Raw genomic sequence first — 20,396 nt, 5'->3', positions numbered from 1 at the left:
ATTAAATTGTCAGCCAAGGTCACATGGAGGAAAGAACTACACAGCATTGCCTCAGACTCAATTCCTACTTTTTAATCTCCCTCTACTACAGAGAGTTCATAATTATCAGCGGAAGTTCAAAAATGGAGACAAACATATGACACTCCTTTAGATCACTGTTCATTGCCCCATGACTATGTTGATACTTGTCTACAAAGCTAAAGGACTACAAGTGATTCCACTTCACTAGATTCCTTCCAAGACAAAGCAGATCCCTTCACTGCAAGAGCTGTGTCTTGGCAATATCACAGCATTCATACAACCATTCCTGGTGTGTTCAAATTGATCCAGTACCACTTGGGGTAACTATGAGCCTTCATCCAAAACATACCACTAGCAGTGCAGCATTCCTCCACTCACCTTTATGAACTGGCTGGAAAAAAACTGACTTTTCATGACCAACCAGGTATTTAGTCTTCAGCAGCACCTGTTTTACTTACCAAAATGTGAGAACACATTTTAAATGGGTGAGCACATACAGCATCAAGGATTAAAATAAGTTTATAGTGGGGATCCACCAAAACATTACTTTCATTCATTAGCTTATTAAGCAGTCAGACAATTTTTATACTGTGTTTTCTGCTTTTTTAATTCCCTACACCATTGCTGAGCAATGATTTCTCTAGTTGAGTATTACAGGCTTTTGTAGTACTTGAAGTACAGCTTGGAAATAAAATGTTACTACCAGAGAACTCCAAAACTTGTGCAAAATATCATCAGCAAATATTTCATGGCATTGTCATTCAAAAACCTCTTTGCATGACATACAGTGACAACAGCTTACCAGGTGGGAGAAGAAACTTTAGTTTTCTAGTATCAGGGGACAGGTAGGTAAGTTGGGGTTTAGGATTTTTTCCTTCTGTTTCTTTTTCTCAGGGAATTTTCTCCCATATGCTGCTAGGAAACAATAACGATTGGGTACTTTAGAGAGACAAAAGAAGTTGCCACAGCTCAGGGGAGGGGTGCAGCTGGCTACTCTCTCTCTTTACCTGGGGGTTTCTCTGGGAAGGGCAGAGATACCAAGAGAATTGGGCTGGGGGAAGGGGTTGGGTGCAGCTCCTAGCTTTCTCTTGCTCTCTCAGCATTCCAAGGGCCAACAGGCTGCGGTTGTTCTGGAAAGAATTCACCACCACTGAGGGGTTCCATCTCCTCCTGTCTTCTCCTACCATGAGTGAAGCTCTGCTCGAAAGAGTGGCCATTGATTGCACTGGGACCTTATTAACACCTGACTTCACCAAAGGACCCTTCACCATCTGCTCGGGTGCCTCAGAGGAAACCCTGGGACTCTGAGCCACGAGCCCCTCTGAGGGAGCCTCTCCCGGCCCTGTTCGGGAGACAGGGATACCACTGCCCAGCACCGCCGTTTCTCTGCCGCCGCCCTGGATTTTTTGCTACACTGTAACCCAACACCCAGTGCCTGCCCAGACACCCCATGGCTCCTGCTACAGCTCCAGAGTTTCTGATACATTTTGTTTGCTACTCTGGGATCTGCTCGTCCCTGCCGTTCCAGCTTGCTGCTTCCAAGGCTCCTGCTACAGCTCATTTCGCTATCCAGAGGGGCACCGGGATCAGCTGCCCCTGGGGCTTTGCAAAGGAAACCCTTTTTCCATCCCTTCCGCCGTCTCACCCGCCATTACCCCGTGAGGGAGATGCGGCCGAGCTCGCGCCACAGCGCCCCCTGCAGGCGCGGGGGAATCATCGCAGCCGCCCTGCCCGGCCGGGAGCCACCAGCGCCCCTGCCGGCTGTGAGCAGAACTGCACCGAAGGGGAAACCACCTGCAGCCGAGAGAGGCTGGTGCTGGGCTGCTGCTCTGTTTGCTGCTGCTGCTGCCGGTGTTGTTGTTTGTTTGCCTTGTTATACATATATGTACTAGTAAAGAACTGTTATTGCTATTCCCATATCTTTGCCTGAAAGCCCCTTACTTTCAAAGTTATAATAATTCAGAGGGAAGGGGGCCATATTCTCCATTCCAAGGGAGGTTCCCACCTCCCTTGGCAGACATCTGTCTTGCAAACCAAGAGGGTAAGTTCTTATGCAGGTGCAAAAGATGATACTTTCTACATGAAGACATTAGGCTTGGGATAGCTCTTACCTTGCAGCATTTCCCTTCCCCTACTCCCCAAGATACCACATTTAATTTGCTACCCTAAAGAATACTGGAGCTTCAACCTGAACAGCAAGGGACAGAGGAAACTTTGACTATTTGAAGACAATTCTACCACTACTCATTAGTGTTGCAAGTCATGCTTGCTTCATTCAAGGACTTAAAAACTGGAAATTAATACGAACTCTCAAGCAGTTACAAATTCACTAGCTATCTTCTTTTACGTATCTACCTAGAAATGAAAGACACACCAAATCTCAAAGCCTTTAAGTCGGTATAAGAATGTCTGTGTACATCACTTATTCTCCTGGATTTAGTTATTTGCAGTACACTTACAATCCTTCCCCTATAAGAACACTGGTGGGAATGCAGAAAGAGGGGAAAAAACAGAATGGAATTCTATTTTTTCTTTAAATATGGCTGACCCATACTCTCAGTGACAGCTGCATGAAGTCTGGGGCTTGCCTTCAGTGGATGCAGACTCATTAGGAAATCCCACCAAAGGACAGCACTGCAACACACAATACATCAGTAGGCAAGCAGTAGAGTACCTTAAGAACACAGAAAAGGTTACATTGAGCACATGGGAATAAATCCAGTGCAGGCTGAACTTCAATACAAGTCACACCTGTGTAGCAAATGGAAAACACAGAACTTGGAACACCTTTACAGTCTAACCAGCCATACCAAGGAGACCATCACAAAAGACCAACGTTGCATAAACAAGCCTTTGTGGGAAAGCAAAGGGCAGGATAAGGCAGGGAAATGTTTTAAAGAAAGACAAAGGTGCAACCAGTTTCTTTATAGCTACACTTTCTTCATATCTGCTCTGCGTTAGAGATGGACTGAGTCTTTTGGACAGGAGCCTTCAGGTAAACTCTAGAGCAGTCTTTTCTAACACAGCATTTGACCACCAACTCCCAGGGATGCTGTTAGTGCAAAGATGCTTGGAGAGAACTACTTCCACTCTCAGAAATAAATGTCTTGGCTACATCAGCTCAAGGCTGAGAGGTTTCATTTTCCAACATGTGCATTCTATAGCATCCCATCCCAAAAAAAAAATCATCTGGAAACTTTGGCGAAGGCCCTTGTGACACACTTCTACAAACATGCCAAGTCAACATGCAATAGCCTGCAAGTCTCAGGACAATCTCTGTGCACAAACATTATGCTTCTCACTCACACTGCAAATTGAAATAGAAAATATTTCTCAGCATCATTTCAATGGTTTTCAAATCTGTGCAAAATTCAAATTTATCATCTTTCAACTGGATTGTTAAGCCCTCTGTCCAGCACAGAAGAGCTTTTTCTGGGTATCATAAAAAATAAGCAGCACTTCCTACAGGACTGAGAAATTTTCTCTTAACTGCATTTTCCAAATACACATCAGCTAGATGCCCTCACATGGAGAAAGCTATGTATCACTTCAGAGAGTAACTACTACCATTTAATGGTTAGACTCAATGAACTTTGAGGTCTTTTGCAACCTTAACAATCCTATGATTCTACACTACAACTTATTCAGGCCCTCGCTGGCTTGTTAAGTGGTATTTCTACATGCTGAGGAGTTTAGGTCTACTGAATCAAAAAAGAGAAGCCAGACTTAGGTTGTTGCCAGTGACTGGGTTTTTAACACGTGTAATAAGGAGTTTAACTGTGCATGAAGCAAATACAGCTACACATGAAAGTTAGTTAACATGATCCAAACAGAGAGCTTGGTGAGCTTAAACTCCATCAGTGATCCCCCAACACCATCAAGGGAGTTAAGACAATATCATTACTTACGTTGAGTGTGAGGTTAGTTTTCAAACGTGTTGCAAGCGCCCCAAACCCAGACAGAGGCACAGTTGGGTGGCTTACCCTGTGTCATAACTAATTATAAAGAGTCCCAGGCAGCAAATCCTAGTTGAAACAATAGTTCAGCACCTTCTTAAATACCTGTCATATCTAAGCTACATCAAATTAAACCAAGCCATACCAGTCTCCACCTGTCTAATCAAAAGAGGGTTCCACCTTCTGCAGAAGGACATCAGCTTTTTCCAAGTGCATTTGAAAATATCCAAAAGTCATGCAGCCAGGCAACAGATCTACATTAGTGAGCCACGACAAGGGTACAACTTAACAGCTTGGTTTGGCCTCAGCCTAATCATAGGCACATGGCTTCTAATCAGGCTGGCACATTGGCTCACATCTGTCTGCAAAAGACTGTGAGGACATATGCCACAATCCATCATAAATTATAGATTAGGGCATTAGCCAAGCTACCATACTGAGCAAAGCTAGATGACTTACTGAAACTGTCTTTGTAGAGCAATACATTAATTTGGGGGGTTGATCTTGCAATTCCCCATGCTCAAAAGAAGCTCACCCTTTATATATAAAAAGGAGAATGAAAAAAAAAAAATAACCAAAGAGAAGACAGAAGCCAAAATATATAACCTGTTACTTTTTCCCTGCATATATTAAACTATCTCACTCAAGTCAGCTACCAAAATATTCCAAGCTGGAACCTAAAATTTTTCTCAGCAGTTTCTGAGGAACAGCACATCCCAACTTAAAGCATCACTGCTGCTAAAGCCGTCCTCGCTCACACCCTGAACAAGCCAGCTGACAGCACACTGCATCATCTTGACTTCCTAACTCTACTTAGTACCTCCTTAGGGACACTGCAGTGACATTCAGCAGCAGCTACAAAAAAAAAGAATTGTTTCTCATATTGCACAGGAGAGAAGCTTGGAAGTTATTCATCTGGTCAAGATTCATGTCATCAGTAATTAAACATTAGAACTCTTCTTTCTGGCAAAGATGTGCCTAACTTCCCTTTGCGTCTCCACCTACTAGCCCTCTCTAAAAACCATCAAGAGCTTGCAGAGCCTCAATAAGGATGCCAATTTATCAATTTGTTGTTGAGAGCAGCATCCTTTCCTATGGTTAACTCTTCCCCCTCAAGGAGCTGTCTGCCAGTGTAGATAAGAGAGCTTTCTCAGCTGCATGCAGAAGAGCCACAAAATAATAACTCTATCCAGGACCTGTATAAGCTTAATGCTGTGTGGAAGTTACCTTGTTAAAAAAGTCACAGAGCAGCAGCGTAAAGAGAAGTCATCATCTTAATTACATCAAAGCCAAATGATTTACTTTCTTAGAGAAAGGATTAGCTACACTGGATTTTGTGTTCTTAATCTATGTAAACAGATCTGAACTTTTTAATAATCATCATCTCACACTTGCTGAAAGCAAGAAACTTCTTTGTTTTTCTCAAAAACACTTTAATGCAAACTGTAACACAAGTGTCATCTCTTTGGCAGCTAATCCATCCTATAAAAGTTATTCACATGCAGCTCACCAGGGAATTACAAGGTCAACTGAATACATCGTCAGTCTTTTTGTTTACTGTAGTTTCCCTCCACCCCTTACACTAAACACACTAATTTATCTACTTATATCAGGTATATCACTAACTGGAGATTATTCACCTCCAGAAACAAACCAACTCACACACAGAGATTATTTCTCAGTTTATGCTCAAGTAAACTTGCACCTGAGGAGTTATTCCCATGTCTGTGCAAGTCTATCTTTGGAAATCAATAGCCAAGGTGTGTATTGGTCTGGGGTCACCAAATCACAGTCAGATTTGCACAACTCTGCAGTTCTGCATCTGTTCAGGACACATCCTAAAAGGGCAGCCAAGAGCCTGAGCAAAGTAGAGCACACAGGGCTCTGGTTACACCCTCCTGCCCTGGCAGCCTTGGATATCGGTTGCAGCCAAACAAATACCAACTCAGCCTTAAAGTCACTCCACATTATGCCGTGGGCACACAGACTCCTGGACCCCTTCAGCACAGACTAAGAAGCTGTAAACATGGTTTGCTCTTCTTACCCCTCTAATTCCTTTGCTGCTTCCTTAATATGTATATAACATAGAGAGCAGAAATGAGCAAACAGATTTTCAGCCACTTCCACAAAAAGCATGTCATTTCACAAGTATTCAAAATACTTAATTACCATAATCCTCACACAATTCACAGAAACCACAGGTGTTAGTTTTTTCACAGTAATTATACACAGCAATTGATAAGCAGTGCTCTCCATGTGCATCTAAGAGACACGGTTTTCTAACCTTAAACACACCAGTCTTGAAGAGACCTTGTGATGTTTAGCATGAGTAACAGTGGTATGCCAATACATGGAAAGTAAGGACAAAACCGAATACAGCACGAGTTTAAGCAAAGCTGGAATTCACATTCAGGGCCACAGGTAACAGAGGAGACCCTGAACGGTGGCACACAACTTACTGTTGTTTTCTGCATGTACTTAGCAGAAAAACTGCTGCACTCTGAACTCATCAAACAAAGAGTTTCATTAGCAAAAGCACTTTTTATTTTTGAGAGATAGCAAAAATTACACTAAGCTGTCTCAATTTACTTTCATCCTTGTCACTCAGCTAAAGATCTGTTATAAAGACAGTAGTTACAGTCATTATAAGAAAAACAAGTCACAATGAAAGCTGATGGACTTGGATTTTTGGTGGGGGGATGGTCTTGAACCACACAGGTTTCACACAGCTGTTACAAACAGAACTTGTGATTGTCAAACTTGTCTAACAATCTCAATGTTCTAGTTGAACATAATTTCTTTTCCTGTATGAATCGCTGATAATATTGAGTGGTTTAGAGAGATGCCATTTCTTACTTGTAGACATCTGGCTGAATTTCACTGCAGCTTAGTAGTGGCATCACTTTCCAAAGTCTAGTACTCGTTACCTTGGCTCCTAGTTCCTGCAGCACAGATATTCATATCAAGCAGGGCTGCACGGAGACTCTGGGTTCTTTGGAGACTTACTTGTGTTAGTTATCCACCCCGAGAAATGCTGGTCAGAGCTCAGCATTACCACACATTTTCTCTCCACCACAAAGCATTTGGAGCAGCTCATCTACATGTTTTGTCTCTGTAATCTTGTGTCAACCCACTGGGACTATTTAGAAAGCTACACATTCTTAGTACAACGATGCTTTTATTAAATCCAAACCTTATTATTATACATAAAACCCTCAGATTAAAACAGATTAATTTGAATAGTTTGAACCATATCATTTTCTTTAAAAATAGCATATTAAAAAGATTCAGAGACTGCCAAAACATCTAAACATATTTCAAGACTTGTTTAAAATGACTGCAGACCTTTTGTGTCATTTAACCCCAGACAAAAATGAACTCAGTTACTGTGTCATTCCGTTTTAACTTCATCCTATCAAAAGTAGTTCTTACCACTAGCAAAGATCTTTGAACCACCACCCAAATTTGCTGTTTTCTTGGCATCACTGTCACAGCAATGTATTCCAGAGGCTGTGAGAGTCAGCAGGACTATCAGCTGCCTGAAGTTAAACAATATCACTTAGTACATTTTCTGAGTTACCCAATAATTACAACAAAATGTTTTTCTACCTGTGACACACAAAACTCAGTGACAACAAAATTCCCAAGACTCTAATTTTTAAAAAAGCTTTCCAGAACAAGTTTTCTGAAGTCATCTCTCAGATTCACCACTGCAAAGTAAAGACATCTTTGGGAATTAGTGTGTACCCAACAAAAAGCGAATATATGTATTTAACTTTAAAATACACTCTAGTTGTTAGTCTACATGGTGGCATTTTATTCACTGAGCAACATTAGCTCTTGTTGCTGTACAAGATGAGTGCCTAACAAAGTGGTGTGTAATATATAGCATTGAAACAAAGGGATATAAATTCCAGAGCTTCATAAAAAAAGTCCATTATTCACATGTTGTCAGGAAGACATCCTACTTCAAAGTACGTGAGAAAACGGATGAGACGTGTGTGCTTTGAGTATCTGATGGATAACAAGTGGGGAGAATGATAGTTACAGTATATTCACACTATCCAGCCCTCTAAGACAAGCTCATTCTTTGTTTCCAAAGTGGGCAACTCACTTCCTTAATAAATACAGTTAAACCAAAGAAAGCTTATATTTACAGGACTACTTCAAGAACAAGTTTTCTGTTTCTACCATACGCTCTTGACATTAAAGAGGGCCACTTGTCACTAACTGTCCCTTTTCCTTCCACTGCTGCAGCACTTGATCTCTGAGATCCACTTGTGCAGCCTGGCAAGCGGCACACCAAAAATCAGGGGTGTTGACAGCATAGTCCTTCTGGAAATGCACAAACCTATATTAGATTGCTTCCCTTAGCTCAGAGAAGTGGGCACTAGGCTTAGTCTTTGCATTCCACATTGTGCCACTCTCCTCCCAAAATCAAGACTTAACACAAACATTGACCAAATTCCATGCCAAAACACACACCAACCTAATTTCTTATGGCTAGTCATGTCCATATGAAGAGACCTGCAAAAAAAATGTAGGTTTTTTTTTTAGTCAGAGCAGGGCATTTTAACAAAGACACTGCCTCTTTGAACTTCCAAAAGTTTTTTAATAGCTTCGCTGCTACAAAGAGACAAAGCCCTTGTCAGCTGCCATTCAGAATTCAGTAACTTTACTCCTCAGGAGCCTTTACATAGATGCACATCCCTCTGTTATGTTTCTCTATCACAAAGACTTCCATCCTCACCAAAACACCAAACTTACTCCAAGCTTTACTGGTTTTCTTCAGAATTTAGTTCTCATCACAACTTCCTCTCAAAGGAGGAAGGGTAGGGAAAAACTTGCTTCCACAACTTAAGGTATGTTCTTCCAATTTGCTAATAAAGACCACCCATGAAGTACCCTGGCAGTGAGATTGGTTCCTTCCCAATATGAACCTCTTAGATCATTTCAGTTTGAATAATTCTGCAGACAGACTTTTCAATAATCTTCCATTAAACTTCCACATAACAAAAATGTATGCCAAACTGGGACCTCCCAGCACCCTCCAGTGAGTCACTCACATTCAAAAATGGGCACCGTAAAGATTTGACATTGTACACGCAGTTTTTCCTAATAGCCAGTACTAAAATTTGTGCAGTACTGAACATCCTTAATCTCAAATTGAGTATTGAGTATCTATGGGGCTGGCTGCCAGCTCAGATGCTCTGCCCTTCTCCTACAGCCTCTTTACTCCAGCAGCTGATTGATTGTGCCTGCTTCCTTTGATTTGTTCTTGGTTGCTTTCTTGATTTCTCCTCATCACTCTTCCTGAACAGCCACTCTATGCTTCACTAATCAATCTGTCATTTTTTTACTGTATATGGTATTGGGAGTAAATGGTAAAGAATTTTTTCCAAATTCCCCATCAGTTGTTGTTTTGGCTTGACAGGTACACAGAAGATTTTATTTTCACCACCACCACCCTTCAGACCTCTTCTGTTTGTCAGTGCAAGCAGCCACCTTTCACTTGAAGAAAATATCACAACTTGGGCATGGCATTGTTGGATCATCACCAATTCCATCACACCTGGAGCTTCACTTGTTCCCTCCAGAATCTCATTCAGGCTGTACCTGTTGCACTCCATATGTCCCAACAAACGGAGCAAAAGTTTTCATCAGTAAGAATATTTAAATTCTAATTCTTCTGTATTTCAGCTCAAAAAGACAGCTTTTAGACACATGATACCTTCAAAATGGGTCAACATTTAAGAGAAATAAAGTTTGAAGCAGATGCAGTTAACAGTCACATTAATACACATATTTCTTTTAATTGTACTAATTTGTGGGAACATGGAAGCATTTCAGCAGTCCAACCTTCCAGAAGTTCACTATTACACATGGCTTACTTATAACAAATACATCAAAGAAAGAGTGACTACAGATATTTTCTCCTGAATGTACAGTATAACAAAACCAAGTAGCAGAGCAGGGTTTCAGCACAATTTTTGCCTTCCAGCATTTTTTTGCAGTGTACTGGGTACTAACAGAAAGAATGTAAGAGCAGCTACAAGGAAATAAATTCACCACTGCCATGATTCAATACCCACATATTAGACACCGACATTTTGCTTCTGTGAAGTGTAACAGCAATCACAACGTAAATCCACACCTTGTCATTTTCAGCAGCCCAAGTAATACAACATCTGTGAATTTCAGTGCTTTACAGAGAATCTGAGAGTAGCTGGAATTAAAAATTCTAGTTTGGGCTAGAAGGGATAGTCTCCCAGTTAAACCACATGACATACTGTATATTCCCACGTACCACAGGCCTCCAAAATCAACTTGCGAGAAGTCAGGTAATCTTTTTTATTTTTATGCAGCCTTTGTTTTCTAGATGGACAGGCTTTCCAGTGTTGCAAGATATAAATGACCTACCCAAATGGTAGAAAGAGGTTTATGGGTACTGATATAATACAGCTACTCAGCAGGGCTGAAGAGCTCAGCAAACTCTTGACATATTTTCACTTCAAAAGTTATTCCAGATGCTTTTAGGAGTAGACAGTAGCAATAGCTGCTTTTGACAAGGACATCTGAAAATCTGTGAGCTCCTCTAGATTGTGCTAAAATAAGTGTTACAGCCTTCCTATTTTATTAAAAACAGCTGATTAGCTCCAGGCCTCATTTCACCTGGATTATCACCATAAAGACCGTGTTCACCTGCAGCCACAAGATTACTCTACACACCTCTTCACCCAGGCCAGTATTCACTATTAATGATAACAAAAGGGTCAGAAAATTAGTCCTATATCTGCAGAGTCAGGAAGCACTTTAGGTCTCATAGTTAGATAGTCCTTCAAAAAAACACAGGCTTCAGCCAAGTAGGATAGCAAGACAGGAACAGAAAGAGGAGGAGGAAACCAGCTCAGAAGTCATCCCTATTCCTCCACAACCTTGTGTGCATGAAAGGGAACTAGACAAAGAACAAGGCACAGTTACAGAATTACTTGCAGAGTAGAGAAGTCTGTAAGCAAATAGGATTCACATTTTTGGTCAGTTCTCACTGCAAGTATTTAGACAACTCTGCTGGTGATCACAACCATGATAAGGCTGCATACGCTAAGGAAATGGGAGTTAATCCAAGACAGACTGATGCTCCTGCCCAAGAAAGCAGGCAGGACCAAAGGTAAGGAGGCTTCAAACCCCATCTTCTCCAGTTTCTGGATTTTTAGAAAACAACACAGCTCGCACACTTCCCCTCTGCTTTTGGGTCACCTGCAACACTGTTTTGCCCAGATTTCCCATATAATTATGCTCAGTAAGTTTCAAAGACAAAGTTCTTTAGGCATGGCTGACTGCTAGAGTATCTGGAAAGTAAGACTCATGCAGAGAAGAGCAATTTTACACACTTAAGGGTTAGTGACTCCATCTGGGGATACTGGCAGAGTGCTGGGACACCAGTGAGGCTTTAAGAAATTTTGCTAGGGTTTTTTCCCCCCCATCCCAATTTTAGGCTATCACTGTTCATAACAACATGGGCTCTAAGTCTTAGCCTTCCTAAAAGTAACTTCAGAGTGAGAAAACAGAGTGGTCTCTATCTTAAGACTCCCCCACTTTACTTACCATCACTTTCGCTCTTGCTTTTTAAGTCTTCCATCCATGTCGGAATAGTTTTCAATGCAACATAATCCCCCAAGTACTCTTTGCGTCTTTCTTCCAAGGTCATCTTCAGCAAACGCTCTGTTTAGGGGAAAGAGAAATAAGAGAAGTTTTGCAAGCTCTCACACGTTGTTGCACATGAGCCACGTAGTGACCAGTGCAGTGCCCTTGACGAATGAAATGCCACCTGAGAGGAGCAAGCATGAGTGATCCAGTGAGTTACAACAGGAGCTAAACAAGATGCATCTGTACAGCTGCATGCACCTATTTCTGGATATCCCAGTTCTGCAAAGTTAACACCTCTTCCCCACACTCTGGGCTGTCCAGGCTTCTTCCCCACATCACTACTGTGCTGTTTCTTCCTGCCACTTTAATTCCTGTATCAGAGAACAGCAACTTTAGTAGGGAATTGTTGTTTTATAGGGAGTTTTCAGGTATGAAAGTCTGTTCTGTAGGTTCTGCATTTGTAAACCAGAACCAAAAAACCAGAAGTTCAAGTAAAGGCAGGGAGCATGGTGGGAGATTAATAAAATGCTACTACATAACAAAAGAGATCAGAACTAAAGCAAACGTTCTGTCAGTTGCTAGGTGTCTGGGGTGGTAAGAAAGGCAAGTTTAGCTTTAGAGATTTTCATTTGAACGTTAATAGGACATACCTGGTTACCACACTAAAATACATACAGATGGTTGGTTTTGTTTTCTCCTGAGAATGTCACCACCTCTTTTTTCAGACGTTTAGTGAAAAGTAAAGCCTCAAACATCGCACAAGTATGACAGCTACTGCCAACTTCACTCTCCTTCAGACCCTGCTATAAATGGACTTTTACAGTAAAAAAAAAAGCCATCCCAATGACCCAAAACAGCAAGCAACCCCAGCACTTCAGCTCATTTTTACCATCACATCCTCTTCTCCCTCCATACCTCATCAATGCTTAGTATTAGCTCACCACAAGATGAAGAGCTTTTTCCCTCCCAAAAGAAGAGGGGAAAAGAAAAAGAACAGTAGAGAACATTACAGCACCCATACTCTACTCAAATTTCTGGGTCTGTTTTTACCAGTAGTGCTGTGCTACTTTAACCACACCAACAGTTTTTCTTCACATGTTAATCAATAATAAATGCTCTTCCATGACTGAAAAATTTTTAGGGGTGTAGAGGAAGGCTAGACCCATGTTATTTGCATTTTACATAAAGGACTAGGCAGACATGAAAAGAACATTTTCATCTCAAGATGAAGAAGCAGCAGAAGAGCTGAACATGGAAACTGCTTGTCAGATCGAACCTTAAAAAAAAAAAACAAGAAAGAAAATCACTGGGGTCTGGTTTGGGATTCTTTTGTTTGTTTTTTTTTTTCAAAATAAATTTCCTAGTTATGTAGGCTGCATTCAGCACAGTCTAATAAGGCAAGTTTTGAGCACAGCTTCCCTTAACAAAATAAGTTTATTTTGGTATTTTTTGACAGTATTACCAATTTCTTCAGTTGACAAAAACGCTTCTCTCTCCTTATTCAGTCTTGGTATCTCACTGGGATATTTACAGCTGCCGAAGTGGAACTGACGTAACGAGGGTCACCATTAAGCACAATGGATACATACCCACCTCCATTACCTGAGCTCCAGGCATACAAAACTCCAAGTATCTGACATGCACACTGGAAGTCCCATGGGTAGGCAGACCTGAGAGAGCATGTCAGTTTTGAGGGACTGACAAGCAGAGCAAGTCTAGGTGCCTTTTGCTGAGGAGGCAAGAGAGCCAGTCCTGCGCCTTCAAAACACAAGTTCTCTACAGGAAGGTTTTACAAAAGTTTGCTCTTGTGAGTCAGCAGCAAGAACTTAAACTGAGTCTTAATTATACCCAAACCTCCCAGAGGATGATCCCAACAGCCTTCACCGCAAGTACCATTTTCTGCCTGTAGCAGAAACTTGGGAAGTTTGCAGGTGGCCCACTCCTGTGTCTAAGGCTCTGAAATCACCTCCACTCGTGCTCCTGCTCTGTTTCAGCTGTCCTCAAGGAAGATCTCCCCAGGGAGGACATGGACCAACCCTTAATTACCAAGAAAGTAATTAAGAAAAGCAAGAGTATTATCAGTGGGTTTGAACTCAATATCTAGCAATCAGTGCTTTTTTCAAGAAGTGCTTCAGAATATTAAAGGCTGAGAGCTGAGACCAACTGCACTCAGCTTCATGGAAAGAACAGAGCCAGTGAGCACAGCCAGCTTTGCAGGGGTTATGGGGTACTTGTGAAAGGTGAAGGCAGGCTTGACAAAAGATTTGATTTCCAAAGTACTGACTGGGTAAGAAGGAAAGAAGTTTGGCTTCTGTAGTTTTCCTCTCTAGCAAAGAAGGTACTTGATAAGAACAGTGTCACAGGGCTGAAAACTAAAGGGCAATGCCAGCAATGAAGAGAGAAGCTTTTTCTGCTCTCCTCACTCAAAGTACTTGGGGCCAACACCATCAGCATGGTGCTGGAACAGTTACTGGAGCAGAAGACCAGCAAATGCTCTTCGTTCTCACTGGGCAAAAAGACAGGGAGTTGTGGCCAGCCAGCACTCAGAAATGCGTCCTGGATGAAAAAACCCAGCAGCAGTGAGCAGCACTGGTTTGCATTCAGTAACATCACCGTGCTTATAGAGACCACCATCCTCACAGCTGATGGAGACACCAAAAGTGTGTCAGCAGCTCCAGTTTTCCCTCCAGACTCTCCACTCTGCCATCCTTACTAAGGCTTTGAGTTCACCTGCCAGGCTATGAATTCACACAGACAGCAACAGAGCTGAAAGAGACATGTGGGAGTAATAAGAACATCCACCAGAGCCTACCAGAAACTTTTCCCCATCTGCCCCTTGCATTTTTTGAAGGTAACAACAAACAGCATTAAGGGAAAAGTCAGTTATAATTGATCACACATAAACAATGCTTGAGACAATTTAACTGTACCTTCTTCATTGAAAACAGAAACTCTTGTCATGTAGAAATTTGTTGCCTCACCTTTACTAGAAAAACATGGACTGTAAGACAGTTTGAAAGAAAAAGACTCACTTCATTTGGAGGAGTGTGACAGGAGCAACTAACCTACAGAAAAATAAGTTCATTTGTGTTTTAACATTTTTCCCTTAGAAAGGAGCACTTGAATCCTATTCATTGAACTAGTCTTCTGCCTTCTTAGCTTGAAACATACTTAGAATCACAAGGGCGATGGAAGAAAAGAAAGAGAACTTAAAATATGACCCTCTGATCTGTTTTTCTTCCTCTCCTCATCTGTTACTACATTATTTGGAACACACCGGGCAAGAAGCTTTACTCCTCACAGATACAAATGTTGCACTTCCACTCTGTGAATTTTTTTCTTAATTTTTACATTGCTCTCCACAGGATCGATATAAAGTACCAAAACAGGAAGGTCTGCATCAAATGCCTGGCCCACAGTTTTCATGCTCTAGAATTTAGCTTTGGGATTTTATAAACTGAGAATACCCAGGTGGGGGTCCTTAAAATATATATAAAAATAAAAAAATAGTTCAAAAGATGGGAAGCAGAGGTGCTCTGAGAGTCCCATACCCCAAACATTTCACCCCGTCTGACCGACACTAGAATCTAAGCAGTCTACACCAATGATGCCAATAAACCACGTTTCCCCACAGAAAACAAACGCATTGAAAGGAGAAAAAGCACGTTTTGAGGGCACGTGCCCAACTTTTCGGCCTGAAACACTCCCACAAGGTGACTTGGGGGCGGGATGCCCTCAGGAGGGGGTTGTTTACCGCCCTCCCTCGCTTACTTCCCTCCGCCCCGGGGCTCCACTCCTTACGAATACACCGAGGTGTGGGGGGAACAGCCCCAATTGCCGCACGCCTGGGCTGCCAAGAAGGCTGTGTCAGCCAGGAGACCCCAGGACAAGGGCAGAGAGCAGGGAGTTCCCCCTTCCCCACCCCGTCCCTTCAGCCGCGGCCGGCGGGAAGCGCTGCCGGACACCCCGCGGTGAGGCGGCGGCTCTGAGGGCACCGGGACCACCCCCCCTTCCCTCGCTCCCTCCCAGCTCTACGTGGGGTTCAAGGCGGGAGAAGCGGGCCCGGCACCGGAAGGGCGATAATACCTTTCTCCTCCCGCCACAGCTTTTTCCGTTTGTTGCCGGGGTACATGGTGGTGTGGCTGGCGGCGGCTTTGAGCTGCAGGTTCCCCAGGCTCACGAGGGGGTGGAGGAGACGCCGCGCCAGAGCCAGAGCCGAGCGATACCGACGCCCCGCGCCGCCCGCTGGTACCGCTGCTCCCGCCGAGTCCGGCTCCGCGCCCGCCGCACGGTGCCCGTCAGCCGGGTCACGCCTCGCTCTACCCCGACACCCCCGCAGCGCCCGCCCCGCTCCCCGCCGCCCGTTGGCTCCGGCAGCCGCCGCTCAGCAGCCGCCTCCTCCTCCTCCCGCACCGGCCAGAGGAGCCTGAGCGCGGTGGTGCCGGGTCGGCAGGATTTGGGGAGTGTGTTGTGCGGGGACACGGCTTGGCGGGTGCTTGGGTGCGACTCTGCGCGGAGCTGGCGCTCGGAGCCCCCGCGGGCGGGGGGGGAGCGGGCGGGCACCCCTGTCCCGTCCCGCCCCGCCACCGCCCCTCGCCCGCCTCCTCCGTCCCTCTGCTTCCGGGTTGCGGCGGCACCGGGCTGTGCCCGGGACGGCGGGGCTGTTGCCGAGCGACGGCGGCGGGACCCGGGGACCGGCGGGACCCGCCACGCCTGGCCGGGGCCCGACCGCCCGCCAGCGCCTTCCGTGGGGCCACGGCACCCATGCGGCGCTGGAGCGTCCGGGACGCAGGAAACTGCCCCGGCCGATTTAAAAACAGGGGCTGGAGCTGCAGATGCCGGGCTGAGGTTTCCGGGAGCGGGGTTCCGCTGGTGTGTCCAAAGAAGGGCAAGAGAGCTGGTGTAGGGTCTGGAGCACAAGTCCTGTGAGGAGCGGCTGAGGGAGCTGGGGTGTTCAGCCTGGAGAAAAGGAAGCTCAGAGGTGGCCTTATCACTCTCTACAACTCCCTGAAAGGAAACTGTAGCCGGGTGGGGGTCGGTCTCTTGTCCCAGGCAACCAGCATCAGGACAAGAGGGACATCATCTTAAGCTAGGCCAGGAAGGTTCACGTTGGACATCAGGAGGAATTTCTTTGCAGAACGGGTGATCAGACATTGGAATGGGCTTCCCAGAGAGGTGGTGGAGTTACCACCCGTGGAGGTGTTTAAGAAAAGTCTGGACATGTCATTCAGTGCCATGTTGTAGTTTACACGGTGATGTTCAGTTAAAGGTTGAACTCGATGATCTCAAAGGTCGTTTCCAACCTAATTGATTCTGAGATTCTGTGACTCGCTGGGATCCCTACATCACGCCCCCACCCCCTCCTCCCACCTATTGTGAAAATCACCGCTGGCTGCAGCAGAGGCCAAGGTTCACCTGGGTCCAAAGGTCAGGGAAGGCACCTTGGCCCATGTCACTCACCCTTCTCTGTACCAAGAGTAATTTTCTCCTTCACACCAGCTTCCATGGACTAGATAAATAAATAGAAAAGCTTCCCTGCAGCTGTACAGATGCTCTTAGCTTCATTTGTGCCCCTGTGGAGGGAAAGGCCCTTCCCCATGCAGGTGAATGGATTTAGCCCTGGAGCACAGCGGGTGCTTGACTTGGAGCAGGAGTGATGAGGGGCTGGTGTGACAAAGGACATGTCACAGCCTTCAGTGCCTCACTGTGCTTATGATCTGACACAGCTTCACCAAGACAGAACAGTTCACAAAGATACAGGGATGCCTGATTGAAGTCAAACACAGGGTCTACATGTGTTCATATGGAAAACGGAATCCCAGCTAAATCATACAGAGAATGTCTTGTGTGCAGCCCCTGATCAAGGACTGGCTTTTCTCTGGTGACACACTCTAGTGCTTCACCTGTATCAAAGAAAGGTGAGGCACAACTTAGCAACATTTCATTTCTTTTCTTATAGTTTCTGCTAAACACAAACATTAGCATCTCTACTATAAGCATTAATCTTGGTACAGTTCCTTAGAGTAAAATCGTGACTCTTATCCAACTCAGTGATGCAGGGAAGAACCCAGTTTACATTTAAATAAATCAGACTTGAGTCTTTACAAAGCATATTTGAACATGTATATTAGACCACCTCCTGAAGGGATGTTGTTATCTTTACGTGATTTCTTCACTTTGCCCAGGTGATATGCCTTGGTAGCGCAAGCACAATTTTCTCATCTTGATAATAAAAATGAGAGACAGGTAATTTTTTTTTTCTTCTTTTTACATCCATGATGTGGAGAAAATATTTGAATGCATATCCTAGATCATTGCATATTTACCAAGCTACTGAATATTCTAGTGTCCTGTGGGATCTGTTCCACATTTTATAAATCAATGTTTATTGGACCAGAAGGGGAGAAAGAGCAAACTTAGCTCTCTTCCTGTAGAAGCCATCTGCATTCTGCAGTTTCATTCACAAAAGGAGCTACAATAGCCACAATTTTGGAAAATATCTAAAGCAAGTATGTACATATACAAAAGGGGAAAAAAAAATAAGCCTGATGTTTACACCAGCACCAAAATGAAAGACAAGATAAAAGACAGGAATAAAACTGATCTTCAACTTAAAAATAGAAGTGTCCAAATGTTACAATTCCAGTAAGAAAATTCTTACTGCATTTTATATTTTTTTCTTCGGGTGCTGGTGATACAATTGATCCCACTGAAGAAGTAAGAAATCGTGCCACTGACTGATACGAGCACAACCTGTCTTCTTACACTTGTTGATTCTGGAGGCCTGAAGGCAGAAGAACAATCAGCATTATCACACATGGTGGGAAAATTTACCTAAAAAGTAGCATTTCAGTATTTGGATGAAACCCAATCATGCCACAAACTGGGAGGTTATGTTCTAAGAACATCGTAGCAAGCTGTATACATTGAGGGCTAAAGCAATGCTCAGAAGGGCTGAAAAATGTTCTGTGGAAAAAATGAGCATGAAAATGGCACCAACAGGAAATTGGTGTTGGTCTAATGAGCTGTGTGTATTTAGTCCATCCAAGGCCCAGTGAACCTCGTTCAGAATGGCGACATTCTGCAGAGGAAGACAGGAAAACTGGGCAATGTCCAAAATTAGTATTTAAGAGATATATAGCCTAGGCAGAATACTAATAGCTGCAAAATGAACATTTAACATATGGATAATGTAATGACTGGTTAGAGAGTTCCCATTAGAGATATAATAGGAAGTGTAAATTAATATGAGAATGAATACTACGCTATAGAAGGGAATAAATGTACCAAAGGAGAGCTACAGCCTCAATCCAAAGTGCTGGATCATCCAACCAAACCAGCATTAAGGCCCCTACATGCAGCATTTCCACTGCCATCAACCATCCTGACCAAAATAAAGGCAGTGGCACAGCAGATCCTGTGCTGAGCCCACCGCGGAGCAAAGCTGAGCAGATCCGGGGCCCTGCAGGAGGCAGTTTGGGGCCACTGGGTGAGCACTGGCTCCGTGGGGGTCAGCTGTGCTGGGGGAGCTGTGGCACACAAGGAGAGAGCCAGTTTCAGACGCAGATTTTAAAGAAAGGATCAAAATATCAGTAGCTGGAAAAATAGAGAGGATGGGAATGGAAGCTGGCCGTTCCAACTCTTGACAGTCTTAAAAACATCTGAAAAATTCTGTTTCAAAGAGGGAAGGGCAAACTGGTGCCACCTTCACGACCACATGGTGCGTAGTCAGGGCCTGTGTTCGTGGACATTGAACCATGGGCAGCAAAACTGGGCAGTTTTGTGAGAAAAGGTGCAAAGTTTAACAAGAAGAAAATTTGTATGAAAATGGCAATAAGCAGCTCTTCTCATCATTTACAATGGAAACCAGTTCTTTATTTGTCTTTTACACTGTTTATTCAATTTTTCCTTGAATACAGTGAAAAAGGTAAATATGAAATTCAGATACCTTAAAAATTCTTAAATAATTTGAATTTTCATAATTTAAATATCACTTTTGTTGATAAAAATTTAAAATGCAGTTCTATATTTAGATTATTACCTCAATTTCTACCTCATTAAAAAAGACGGCAACAGAGCATTATGGACTGTTTCCTATGTTAAGAAAAAATTCCTTCATCATGTATGTGAAAGTACCTTTTTAAATGTATAATAACTGTAGCTATTAAACAAAATTGATTTATTACACCAATAACAGAGCAATATAATAATCTAAAATGTGTTTATAAATTATTTATATTTAATAAAAATGTATTTCAACCATCATTACTCTTCTGAAACCTTGCTTGTGTAGCAAACTGTGCACTATACACGGTCCTGCTGGTTTTGATAAACCCTGTGCCATGCATGTTTCCACTTCTGGAAATCCGAATGCAAACTTACAGCCCCTGTACATTAACCATGAAGTCTCTCCTCCTGTCCATTCCTATCACATGCTGGAACTGTTCTGAGTCCTTTTCCCAAGGCTCCCACAATATCGCTGCTAAGATGTCACCTTTTATTAGCACGTCCATTCTGAGATACTCTAACATGAACTGAAAACATAAATGCACATCATCCATCTTTCATGTGACAGCTGCATCCCACCTACTGAACTTTCAAGCTCATGGCACACCTGGGTCAAGGTTCCATCAATAAAATGATACTGAGTGACAGAAGAGAGGGAATTAACTGCCTGCAAGCATTTGATAAACTGTTACCTGTAATTTCTTTGGTTTGTTGCCTTGGGCAAACGTGCTAAAGAGGAAACAAGTAACTACAAGCCCCATTTGT

General features: G+C 43.4%; 1 protein-coding gene across 5 annotated transcripts in view; it reads right to left on the bottom strand.

The window, feature by feature from the left end:
* MACROD2 (mono-ADP ribosylhydrolase 2) overlaps positions 1–15,940 on the bottom strand; it is an 893,899-nt gene extending 877,959 nt beyond the window's left edge. For 2 of the 5 annotated variants that reach the window (XM_039569266.1, XM_039569265.1), the window contains exons 1-2: positions 15,711–15,940; positions 11,583–11,699 (exon numbers count right to left, since the gene is read on the bottom strand). In XM_039569266.1, coding sequence (XP_039425200.1) covers positions 11,583–11,699; positions 15,711–15,756 — 163 coding nt within the window. In that variant the 5' untranslated portion in view covers positions 15,757–15,940. The remainder of the gene's footprint in view (positions 1–11,582; positions 11,700–15,710) is intronic. The other 3 variants (XM_039569264.1, XM_039569267.1, XM_039569268.1) reach the window with 2 other exon arrangements.
* Between the last annotated feature and the right edge of the window lie 4,456 nt (positions 15,941–20,396).

This window comes from Corvus cornix, chromosome 3, assembly GCF_000738735.6.
Source record: "Corvus cornix cornix isolate S_Up_H32 chromosome 3, ASM73873v5, whole genome shotgun sequence".
NCBI classification, from domain to species: Eukaryota; Metazoa; Chordata; class Aves; order Passeriformes; family Corvidae; genus Corvus; species Corvus cornix.
The sequence above is the reverse complement of the archived record's forward strand: the minus strand, read 5'-3'. Positions and strand labels throughout refer to the sequence as shown.